Consider the following 12,249-nt stretch of genomic DNA (forward strand, 5'->3'; position numbering starts at 1 on the left):
GGAAGGCATCTTTCCGCCTCTCCACCTGTTGTGCCATTGCTCCATCTTTGTGTTCCAGCTCACAGGTCACCTTTGGTTAGCTTTCCAAACTCTGGCTGTCTTCTTCCCCCAACCCTCCAGATGAACCAACTCCTCTGTCCTCTGGTCCTTGGCCCTTGGAACTCAGCTGGTGATGGATATTTATCTCTGTCTGTCCCTTGTGAGATTATACTTCTTGTTCATATCTATCCTGATGGTGTTAACCGTCTTTGGAGAGAGATAAAATGGAAAAATTAATCCATAAGCAAGTGACTTTGTGGTAGAGCCCTGCTGAGAGGCATCAGGACACCCTGGGCAGGAGGGCAGGTATTGCTGGGCCACCTCAGGTGGAGGTGTGTCTGTGTGAGGGCACCTGAGGCCTCAAAGCCCCCACCCACCCTTTCTGTAGTTTGGATATACACGGGACTTTGGTGAGTTTGGGGGGTCTGATGACTTTTTTGGATAGGACAGGATAGGAAAGTTCTTTTAAAATTCTCTGTACATAATTGAGAGCAAGGTTATATTTTTCTGTGGCTTTTCTGACATTACTGTCGTATTGTTAATACATATGAAAACCCTTTGCTCAATTTTGAATTGTAGAAGGAACAAAGGGTATTAGTCACTTCTAGTGTATGTGGGTATTAAGAATGCTAATTACTGCCCTTAGAGGCCAGACTCAAGGGGTTATTTTATTTGTAAGAAGAATGAATACAGATTAAAGGATATTAACTTAACTGCATCCCTGTCTGTAAAATTTCAGCCTTGGCTCTAGTTTGTGACATTATAATTTCTGTGTCTTACATGGTTTTAGTGACATGTCAATCCATGATGTGTCAGTGAGCGCAGCTGAGACGAAGGCCATTGTAGAGGAGGCCCTGGGGCTGCGGAAGAAGAGGCAAGCGTTGACCGTGCGGGAGAAGGAGCCAGACTTGAAGTTGGTGCAGCCCATCCCCTTCTTCACGTAGGTCGTCATCCGGGTCTCTGGGGTTGCTGGGTTGGCGGGTGGACCCTGCACAGGAGGGAGAGGCCCCGAGGCCTGAGCCCGGGCTGATGGTGTGAGTGGGAGCTGGGTCCACGTTGGACAGATGCCTAGAGGCGTGCACTTAACTTGCTGGTTGCCAAGAAGCAGGCCAAGTCTCTCACAAGTGTGCCTCGTCTAAGTCTCTCTTTGCTCTTGCCGTTCTTGATGCCAGCCACCTGCCACCTCCCTGTAAACTCCTTCTCAGTCTGCCCTTCCCGGAGGGGAAAATGAAACTTAACATTTGCCAAGCACTGGACAGGAGGAAACTGGGTTCAGAGCAGTGAAATGGTGAATGGAGAGTCTAGAGTTGATCCCAGGTGTGGGTTCTGTGGCTCTTGAACCCATGGTCTCCCTCAAGGGCTATGTGGGATGCACTGAAGGATGGGCTTCAGGATAGCCTTTGTGAATCCCACAGTGTGTGAGCGGTCCCCAGGGAAGAGAAAACTGGTATTGGCAGCCTCCCAGAGTTGGGGTCATTCTGCCCCCTCGTGAGATCTGGCGTGCAGTTTTTGTTTTTAAAATTCTGACATTGAATCCTGAATCTTTAAATTTAGTATGCTTTGACAGCAGTGTTCTCCTACTCAGGTGTTGTCACGTAGTGGTCTGCAGCTTCTGCCCTGGATCAGGCAGACCCGGGGCTGGTGTTGGCACCCATAGTGGGTGACCCTGGGATACTACATGCCACTCCCTAAAAACAGGGAGAGCAACCGTCTCTTGTAGGGTTGTCATGATATTGAAATAGAGAAGCTTTGGCCAGCACAGAGCCAGCACCTGGCACACGCTCAGGAGGAGCTAGCTTTCGATCCATGGTATGACTTGCTGGTATGTTTCCACATGTTGAGTCTGCCAGGAATGTCTTCCCGCCCGGACCCTGAGACGGTTGGAAAGTTGGAGCTGCTCTGCCATCTAGTCAGATGGCCTTCCCATTATTTTGTTGGCTGGGTCAGGAGCCCCATTCTGTTTGAGTGTGTGGGCTCCCTAGCTAAGAGGTTTGGGACTTTGGGAAGGACCCTGGATGTCTCCCTGTTACAGTGAAGGAGAGGAAGGCCTGAGAACGCTGGAGAGCATCCTGGTGATGTGACTAGAGAAGAGAAGCTGTGAAACTGGTGTCCAGCCTGCCCTCATGCAGGCGGAAGGCCAAATGGAAGCATGAGGGGGGTGGGCTTGGCTGGAGGAAGCACTAGTTGGTAGTGAAGTCCAGGATTGGGTTATTAGAGGAAGATTGCGGAGATTCTCTCTCTCTGGGAGGGTGGGTGGGGCTTTTAAAATAACCACTGTCTATTATAGGCCTCAGCACACTCCTCCCACAGAGGACTAGATGGTAGATGCTTTAGGCTTTGTGGGCCAGGTCCCATCTCTGTTGTATAGTCTTCTCGGGTATGTGTGTGTAACAACCCTTTATAAATGCGAATATTGTTCTTAGCTTGTGGGCTGTACAAAACAGGCTGTGGGCCACAGTTTGCCACCCCTTGGTCTATTCATTGCCTAGGTATATGAAATTGTGTATTTAAGGCATTAGATATAACACAGATGGTGAGCAAATTTTTCCCCATCTGCATGTAACCCTTACTGAAGACTGGAAAAGAACAGGTAAGAAATCCCTTCTAGTCCTAGGAGCCTCCATTTGGTTAGGTTCTGGATTTTAAAGCATCTTCCATTTGTATTCTTTCCATAGCATTTCCTGGGTGCCAGCTTCATGCCAGGCACTGTGCTCTGTGCTGGGGACTCAGTATGGTGGGACCTGGTCCCTCTCTGGGGGCATTTGAGGGGTAGTCGGTCACCTGGAAGAAAAAGCACATGCCCCATGCTGAGGAGCCTTCGAGGAGAGTAGCACAGCACCTTGTGCAGAGCTCATAATGGAGTGTGCACTGCTTTGGAGTTCAGGGAAAGGCTTAGGTGCTAGAGCTGGAGTCTGACAGGAGTGGCAGAGGGGCTGGGATGTGAGTGAGAGCCTCATCGGGGGTAGAAAGAAGCCTGTGCAAAGTTCCTGTGGTATGTAGGGGTATGATTTTGTTTGTAGAATCGAAAGAAAGCTAGCGTGGTGGGAGGGTGGGGGTGGAGTGTGAGGTGAGGCTGGGTCAGTTGGCTGGACGAGGCCATGTGGCGCCCTGAGGCTGAGGGTGTGATTTTTAGCCTGAGAGCATGGGAAGCCAATCAGAGATGGGTGGGTGGATATATTGTGCCACACCATATCGGACCACAACACAACATATAACAACATAAGGCATGAAGCGAGAGACAGCGTACAGTATATTATACCACACCACAGTAAGACAGACACCTGTCATAGCACATAGCACACAGCATACGGCATACGACATAGCACACACCACAGCACACAGTGGTCTTGGTTTGCCATGCTGCAGGCCTCGGCCCAGGTGGGGACCCACTGAGATGCTGCTCCCAAGGGGCCCTGCCCGAGGGCCCATTCAGCCGCTTTCGACCACATCCCTGTTAGCAGCCCCTCTTCACCTTCCTCTCCCCCAACCAAAAATAGGATTAGTGGCATCAGAGAAATGCCACAGATGAATTAAAAATTCGACCTTGTAGGGAAGGAGCTTTTGAAGTGAGTCAGTGGTTTTCACGCCTGCTTGGTGGAGTCTGAAGGTGCCTGAGCTGCTTCACGGCTTGTGCCAGGGTGAGGGCAGGAGGCTGCTGGGCCCTGCTCCTCCTGCTCGGTCTGCTCCACCTCAGTGGTGTTAGACTCGGGATTTTGTCCGTACCGACGACGACAAAACCGTGAGCACTCGGCCTGCCCTCATGGAGATGGCAGTCGTGGGGCCAGTTCTGCCGCCTCTCCACAGGCTTGGAGCACCTGATTATGGGTGCTGACCAGGTGTGGTGACCCTCTTCTTGCAGCTGGAAGTGTCTCGGGGAGAGTTTACTGGCCATGTACAACCACCTCACCACCTGTGAGCCCTTGCGGCCCAGCCTCGGCAAGAGGATCGACCTGTCTGACTATCAGGACCCCAGCCAGCCTCTGGTGTCTTCTGTGGTGGTGGCACCTGTCAGCGTGATCCAACCAAGCCCTGTCCCTGCCAATCCAGCTGTGACTGTGGCAGAACCCGTGCTCTCCTATGCCCCTGTGGCTGCAGCCAGCTTCCCACTGCATAGTCCCAGCCTGCTGGAGACTGGTGTCCCTGCAGGTGAGGAAACCTCCTGGGGTCACTTCTGGGGAGGCCCCATTTGCTGGGCAAGAATGAGTGTTGTGATGCCCTGGCCTCTCCAGAGAGATGGGTCTTGCTCATGCTCCTGGCTCAAGGTTTAGGTGGGAGCCCCTAGCTCTGCAGGGGAGGCTTGGCCACAGGGCTGCTGCTGGTCAGGGGTCACTTCAGGACTGAAGCCCCCGAGGGGAGGGGGTCAGAGCTCAGGGATGCAGCTGCTTAGGACTGCTAAACGCCTGGCTAGTAGGTCCTGGCATAAAGGTCGCTCTTCCCACTTGTCATATGTGAGCTGGCAGGTCCCTTTGCTGGTTCTGCCCTGTTGCTGGCCATGTGCCATAGCACTGGGCACTGCTGTGCGCTGACATTGAGGGTGACATTGACCTTAAAAACAGTCTGCAACGTGGATGGAACTGGAGAGTGTGATGCTAAGTGAAATAAGCCATACAGAGAAAGACAGATACCATATGGTTTCACTCTTAGGTGGATCTTGAGAAACTTAACAGAAACCCATGGGGGAGGGGAAGAAAAAAAAAAAAGAGGTTAGAGTGGGAGAGAGCCAAAGCATAAGAGACTGTTAAAAACTGAGAACAAACTGAGGGTTGATGGGGGGTGGGAGGGCGGGGAGGGTGGGTGATGGGTATTGAGGAGGGCACCTTTTGGGATGAGCACTGGGTGTTGTATGGAAACCAATTTGACAATAAATTTCATATATTGAAAAAAGAAAAAAACAGTCTGCAAAGTTACCACTATATGGTAATATATTTTTTAATGGTTTTATTGATTTTTTTATAATCAATGTCAATGAAGTTATAAAAAAATTTCAGACAAAAGTTCCAAGCCTTTTCTTGATTTCTGTGTCCCTGATAAAAAGAATATCTAGCAGTTAAAGAAGTTTCTGAATGAACATGTATGTTGGTTCTAACTTTTTTGCTTAATCATACATGACAATCACACATAATACTCCTCTGCTCTCTGTGTGATGCACACGATTCTCTTGCTTGTGTCCTATCACTGGGTGCTTAGAAGGTCCTGGGCAGTGGGCAGAATCAATGTCGCTGCTGTTTGCTCTGCGATGTCCCAGGTACATCCACTGAGGCGCCAGAGGCACTTGCAGCCAGTGGGGGTGGGGTGGGGGTGGACAGGGAGTCTTTGAGATCCTGGTGTTCTGTAGCTGTGGGAATAATCTTGAGATTTGGCTTTTGGGATCTGTGAATTCAAGCAAGGTATGAGTTAAGTATTTTGAGTTTGAAATTAACTTTATTCAGGACTCTTGTTAAAAGACGAACAGTTACTTGAATGTCAGAAATAAAGATGAAATACACTGGTGGAATTAGAAAATTAGGGGCACTAATGTGCCTCTTTGGTGCGTTTTCTTACCTCTGCCCCTTATAAGATTTCAGTTTGCACTCTTTGTGAAGGTGATGTTTCTGGGGGAGATAAATCCAAGAAAGGAGTAAAACGGAAGAAGATTGCAGAAGAGAGTGGAGAGACAGCGAAGCGGCGTTCTGCCCGTGTACGAAATACTAAGTGCAAGAAAGAAGAGAAAGTAGACTTCCAGGAGCTTCTGATGAAATTCTTGCCATCTAGGTACTATGCAGATGTTTTCTCATTTGCAAAAATAAGTAAACATATAAGCCTCCAGCCTGTGCCACCAATAAAGTTTTTCCTTCCATTGCCACCCCCTCCCTGGCATCTCCTTTGTGTCCCCATGACATCTGTGCCAATAGCCAAAGCACAGATGTCACTGGTTTGGGGTCTTGGGTTCTTCTCACTTCTCTTCCCTCTGAACTTCCTGAGTCAGGAGCCATGACTTGCACATCTTTTGGAGGACCGCATGCTCCTTGGGCCCTCAGGAGATGGATGGATCACCGAGCTAGAGGCTACTCGCCCATGTCCTCATGCATGCACAGACACCCACTTGCTGGGAGGGCTACTGCTGCTGGAGTGCAGACTCTGGGAAACCCCACAGAAGGGAGCACCCATTCCACTTTGGGGAAGAGTATGCATGCTTGGTTTCTCCAGGCTCAGTAGGATTCCCTCAAATTCTGAGGAGGAAGAGGATAGGTTTGTAAATCCTCTTGCTTTCGCCAGTTCCTAGTGTTTTCAGAGAAGCGTCAAGGGAGGAGCAGTGCCCAGGCTGCCCCAAGTTGGGAGGGGCCTGGGCTCCAATGTTCCTTAAGCCTGTTTTCACCAGGCCTCTTGCTTTTTGTCCTTCTCTCCCTACCTCCTCCAAAGGTTCCTGGGCTCTTGATTCCTGAGTCATCCTGGGCACCTTTGTTTATGGTACCAGTAGGTGGGCTTCCTGATGCCTCCTCCCCTGCTCTTAGCTGAGTGGAGAGAGTAGTTCTGGTTGTGTTGTACCATCATCTTGCTGCCATCTGACATTTGGTGGGCATGTTTCTTGTCTGCTGGGGCTTCCTCTCCTATCCCCCGTGTCTTTGTGAGTTCATACCTTTTTATCCCTTCACAGTTACTGGAATAGTTTGGGAGGTAACTGTGTATATTCAGCAGGCTGGCTGGCTGGCTTGCTTGCTTATTTATTTATTTATTTATTTATAAAGAGAGCTTGAGCAGGGGAGAGGGGCGGAGGGAGGGAGGGAGGGAGGGAGGGAGGGAGAGAGAGAGAGAGAGAGATATTGAATCTTTTAAAATTTTTTTTTTTCTTCAACGTTTTATTTTATTTTTGGGACAGAGAGAGACAGAGCATGAACGGGGGAGGGGCAGAGAGAGAGGGAGACACAGAATCAGAAACAGGTTCCAGGCTCTGAGCCATCAGCCCAGAGCCTGACGCGGGGCTCGAACTCCCGGACCGCGAGATCGTGACCTGGCTGAAGTCGGACGCTTAACCGACTGCGCCACCCAGGCGCCAAGATATTGAATCTTAAGCAGGCTCCATGCTCAGCATGGAGCCCGATGTGATGCTTTATCCCATGACCCTGGGATCATGACCTGAGCTCAAATCGAGACTCAGACGCTCAACTGACTGAGGCACCCAGGCACCTCCCCCCCCCCCCCCCCACCTTTTGCATCTTTAACCAGGAGTCCTCAGCTGGTGATTTGGCCTATGCCAGTTTATTTTCACGGGTGACAATAGCCAAGTGCAGAAGGAGGAGCCAAAAGCTTTAGATGGATTGTGAATCCATTTTATAGCAAGATTCCCATTTTCCTCATTTGTTGTCTTTCTTTTGGAGGTGGAAGTAAAGTGCTTGGAAATCAGGGTTATTCTCTCTAAGTAGAGAATGTGATCAGTGCTCTCTGATAAATTCCTCTTCAGGGTTAGGGCCAGGAGCAGGTCTCCCTTCAGGACAGCTGCAGGTTGGGGCTGTGGCTGATGATATCAAGAGGTCTGAGTGACCCATTTCCCCATCTTCCCCTCAGCCCTGCTGAAAGGGTCTTGCCTTTTTTTTTTTTTTTTTTTTTTACATTAAAAAATTTTTTTTATGGGTATCTGAGTGGCTCAGTTATTTAAGCATCCAACTTTGGGGCGCCTGGGTGGCGCAGTCGGTTAAGCGTCCGACTTCAGCCAGGTCACGATCTCGCGGTCCGTGAGTTCGAGCCCCGCGTCAGGCTCTGGGCTGATGGCTCGGAGCCTGGAGCCTGTTTCCGATTCTGTGTCTCCCTCTCTCTCTGCCCCTCCCCTGCTCATGCTCTGTCTCTCTCTGTCCCAAAAATAAATAAACGTTGAAAAAAAAAAAAATTAAAAAAAAAAAAAAAAAGCATCCAACTTCGGCTCAGGTTGTGATCTCATGGTTCGTGGGGTTGAGCCTTGTGTCGGGCTGTAGGCTGGCAGAGCCTGGAGCCTGCTTTGGATTCTGTGTCTCCTCTGTATCTCTGTCTCTGCCCATCTCCCGCTTGTGCTTGCCCTCTGTCTCAAAAATAAATAAACATTAAAGTTTTTTAAAAGTAATCCTTACACCCAACGTGGGGCTCAAACTTACAACCCTGAGATCAAGTATCGCATGCTCTACCCACTGAGCCAGCCATGTGCCATTCTTGCCCTCCATTCTTGCGCCATTCCTATGTGGAATGGTTTGTGGCTTCTTTATCTTTATTTATTTATTAAAACAAAAATTTTTTTTTTTTAACGTTTATTTATTTTTGGGACAGAGACAGAGCATGAACGGGGTAGGGTCAGAGAGAGGGAGACACAGAATCTGAAACAGGCTCCGGGCTCTGAGCTGTCAGCACAGAGCCCGACGCGGGGCTTGAACTCACGGACCATGATATCGTGACCTGAGGTGAAGTCGGCCGCTTAACCGATTGAGCCACCCAGGCGCCCCTCTTTATCTTTATTTTGATTGTAGGTTTCCATGTCTGCTTCTTCAAATGGTCAGGCAGTAGCCACTATGGGGGTGTGTGTGCAATGAATGAATGAAGTGATTGAAAAGTGCCCTATTTTATGTGTTTATGCTTCAGGGTTGTTTGGTTGAGGGGAAGCTACAAGGAAGGCCAAAACCTGGTCGTTGGGAGGTGCTAAAAGAATGGTCCTCCCCAGGCCCACGGCTTTGTGAGGAGCCATTGAGGGACCAAGCTCAGAAGGGTCTTCTGTGCCCTCATACGCCACTCACCCACTTTATCCTTGCTAGCTGGGCTCCCCTCAGGTCTTAGAATGTACACCTGGTGTTATTCTGGCCTGTGCCTCTGTATCTGTCCTGCTGCTTTGCACAGCCAGTCCCTTCTCTTCCATTGTCCACATAGACATTACCCCCTCTGAGAGATCATCCTGACTCAGCTCTCTAAAGGAGGTCCCCTGTGACTCTGTCTTAAGCACTCTCTGGTGGTTGGTCCTCATGTGGGCTCTTTGTCTTTGTGTTTCTGTATATTGTCTGTCTCTCCCATCAGAAGGCAAGTTTACTGTGGGCAGGGTTTGCCACACTAACAGCTGAATTTCAGTGTCTGGCACATGCCTGGTCACCAGTTGATCAGGGATCAACACATCCTATTGGTGGGATGAATGAATGAGTGAGGGTATAGACTAGATACCAGCTCACAAAGGCCTAGAAAGAGGCAGAGCCTCCCAGAGGCCTGGATTTTGGATCCCGCCACTCGCTCATTAGCATCTTCCCTCTTGCTCAGTTTTAGTTTCTCTCTTCGGAAGAATTTGCGTGCTTGTTTCAGAATGTGTGATGTGGTATCACTTTTGTGATTTTGGTGTGTTCTATGCAGGCTAAGAAAGCTGGACCCGGAGGAAGAAGATGATCCCTTTAATACCTATGAAGTCCAGTCAGAAGCCAAACTGCAAAGCTTCCCGAACATTGGACCTCATAGACTGTCGTTCGACTCAGCTACGTTCATGGAGTCTGGTAAGAATTGAGTAACTTGTGGGAATTCTTCCTCCCATTATTCTGTATAGCCTGCTTAGGTTTTGTACTGGGAAAATGGTTCTGGGATAAAGTATGGTCAAGGGTTTGCCTGGATTTGTCTTGCGCCTGAGCTCCGTGGTCAGCTGGGAGGTCTGCTGAAATGTCTGGGCTCGTACTTGACTGTGTTCCCTGAAGGACACGTGCTTCAGGCTGAAGCCAGGGGTATGGCCTTGCAAGTCAAATGCACATGACACAACTGTTGAGTGCATGTTGTAAGGTAGCGCATGGAGGTTGGCCCTTCAATACCTATCTGAGGCCTGGAGGTTCAGAGAAGCTTGCTCATACCTGGTGAGGGCTGGAGCCAGGATTGGGGCCCAGCAGCCTGGCCTCAGCACCACTGTGTAGGAGGACATAGGTGCTCTCTGCCTCTGCCCCTACCCTGCCCCGCCCCTGCCTCTCATCTCCCAAAGCAAATGGGAGACCCTGGCATAGAAGGTCCTTCATTCAAGTCAGTTGTTTCTCCCTCCCTGGACAGAGAAGCAGGATGTGCATGCATTCCTACTGGAAAACCTGACCAATGGGGGCATTCTGGAGCTGATGATGCGCTACCTGAAGGGCATGGGCCATAAGTTCCTGCTGAGGTGGCCGCCGGGCCTGGCGGAGGTTGTGCTCAGCATCTATCACAGCTGGAGGAGGCACAGCACCAGCCTGCCCAACCCACTGCTGAGGGACTGCAGCAACAAGCACATCAAGGTCAGGTGGGCCGGGGGCCTCTTGAGGGCTATTGTCAGACTGGGACCAGGGGATGGGCACAGGGACCTTCCGTGGGTATGGAGTTACTGTCATGTTGAGCTACCTCCATTTATGGGCCTGGGACTGGGACCTGGGCCCCTGGAGAGTCATGGGACCTGGTTTGTGTCTAGAGAGATCCCTGGAGGCTGAGTGGAGGCTGTATTTGGGGCTGAGAGTGGGCACAGGGCCATTAGAAGGCTGTTGCCAGGTGAGTGACTGTGGTGGCACTGGGGTGGAGGGTTCTGTAGGTAGAGCTGACAGGATGAGCTGCAGGTGGAGGTGAGGGAATGAGATGGTCAGGGAGAGGGTGCTTCTAGGTCTGGCTCAGGTACCAGGGCTGGTGGTGGAGTGGTGGAGATGCAGGGGAGCCAGTGGAGAGAGTGGGCAGAAGTGGAACGTTTGGCTGTGTTCCAGGTTCCAGGGACTGTTAGCGTTTTGTTTAGCAGGTGAGAAAATAGAAATGCAGAGACTTAAATAGGTTGCTTAGGGAAGTGGTGGGGGCCACTGGTGGTAGGGGGCTAAACCGTGCCCAACCTACCAGCTGACTGCACTCTGCACTCCAGGCTCCTCCACTCGGTGCTTCCTGAGGCTCAAGGGAATACTGGATGCTCTGGTGCCCTTCTCCTGTTATAGGAGGAAGGCTGGGTGCCGGGAGGGGTGTACTGGGAGCTTTAGGGCCCATCTGGGTGGTCTTTTTGGCTGGGGGCACAGAAAGTGGAGGAGACAGGTCCTTAGGGCAGTGTGGAGGTACTGGGACAGCTCAGGGACTGTGTCCTGGCAGCTGCTGCTCATTAAGTCTGTTCCCCCAGGGGCAGTTTGGAGTGGCTGGAGGAGGTGAGGCTTTGGTTTCCTGACAAACCAGGTTGATTATTTCTCTGCTGTGCCTGCTTGGCAGGTGCCTCCTTATCTCCGGACCTCAGCTTCCTTATGTACTCTGGCCTGACCCAGTCACTTTAAAAAAAATTTTTTTTTAATATTTATTTTTTATTTTTGAGAGAGAAAGAGAGCACGACTAAGGGAGGGATCAGAGAGAGAGGGAGACACAAAATCTGAAGGAGGCTCCAGGCTCTGAGCTGTCAGCACAGAGCCCAACGTAGGGCTCAAACCCACGAACCACGAGGTCATGACCTGAGCCTAAGTCAGATGCTTAACTGACTGAGCCATCCACGTGCCCCTTGACCCAGCTACTTTTAAGGCTTAAGTGCTGTAGTATGGATGCAACATCTGTCCTGGTAGGTGACAGAGATGCCTCTTCCATTGGGCAGTCCCTTAGGACTGAAGACAGATCTCTAGCTCCTTCCAAGGAGGATCCATGTGCCTCTTTTTATGTCCTGGCAAGTAGCCACTGATTATAAAAGGAAAGTAGGTTTACTTTATCAATTTATCAAAGTAAATTTTAGTTTCATTTCATCCCATCCATCACTGTTTAATAACTCTGTAACTCCATTCCTGACCTTCCGGTACCTGTCCTGCAGGATATGATGCTGATGTCTCTGTCCTGCATGGAGCTCCAGCTGGACCAGTGGCTGCTGACCAAGGGCAGAAGCTCTGCAGGTAGGAGGCATTCTGTGTTCTGTGGTAGGAATAATTTTCTGAACCCTCAGCAACCAGGAGGTAACAGGAGTGGGGAAGCTGAGTCATGGAATTCAGACTTAGTTTTCAGTGGGCACATTTCCTGGGTTGGCTTGTTGGGCCAGGGAAAATCCAGAGTCCCAGAGAAACCCCTTGGACACTCAAGAAATAGTTAGCAGTAGCTGAGCTCCCAGAGGAAGTCACCTGCCTGCTTTTTTTCTATTCAGGATTAAAGAAAATAGGATCAGATTTCTCAGGTTATCACTTGATAATTTATGTGCCCCAGTAATTTTCCTGGATGATGTGGGTCATTCTGACTTTTAAACCACTACCCAGTGAACAAAGTTCAATATGTAAAATGAGGGCCCTTGGAGTCTCT

At 50.2% G+C, this 12,249-nt stretch overlaps 1 protein-coding gene across 1 annotated transcript in view; it reads left to right on the plus strand.

Annotated features, from left to right (window-relative positions):
• Nucleotides 1-12,249, plus strand: part of CABIN1 (calcineurin binding protein 1) — a 154,584-nt gene that overhangs the window by 24,872 nt on the left and 117,463 nt on the right. The window contains exons 8-13 of the mRNA XM_047088073.1: nt 830-979; nt 3,899-4,185; nt 5,622-5,790; nt 9,370-9,506; nt 10,042-10,259; nt 11,774-11,852. Coding sequence (XP_046944029.1) covers nt 830-979; nt 3,899-4,185; nt 5,622-5,790; nt 9,370-9,506; nt 10,042-10,259; nt 11,774-11,852 — 1,040 coding nt within the window. The remainder of the gene's footprint in view (nt 1-829; nt 980-3,898; nt 4,186-5,621; nt 5,791-9,369; nt 9,507-10,041; nt 10,260-11,773; nt 11,853-12,249) is intronic.

This window comes from Lynx rufus, unplaced genomic scaffold (assembly GCF_022079265.1).
Source record: "Lynx rufus isolate CCGP_SWC_20201006 ecotype Redwood Valley unplaced genomic scaffold, mLynRuf1.p SCAF_24, whole genome shotgun sequence".
In the NCBI taxonomy this organism is placed as follows: domain Eukaryota; kingdom Metazoa; phylum Chordata; class Mammalia; order Carnivora; family Felidae; genus Lynx; species Lynx rufus.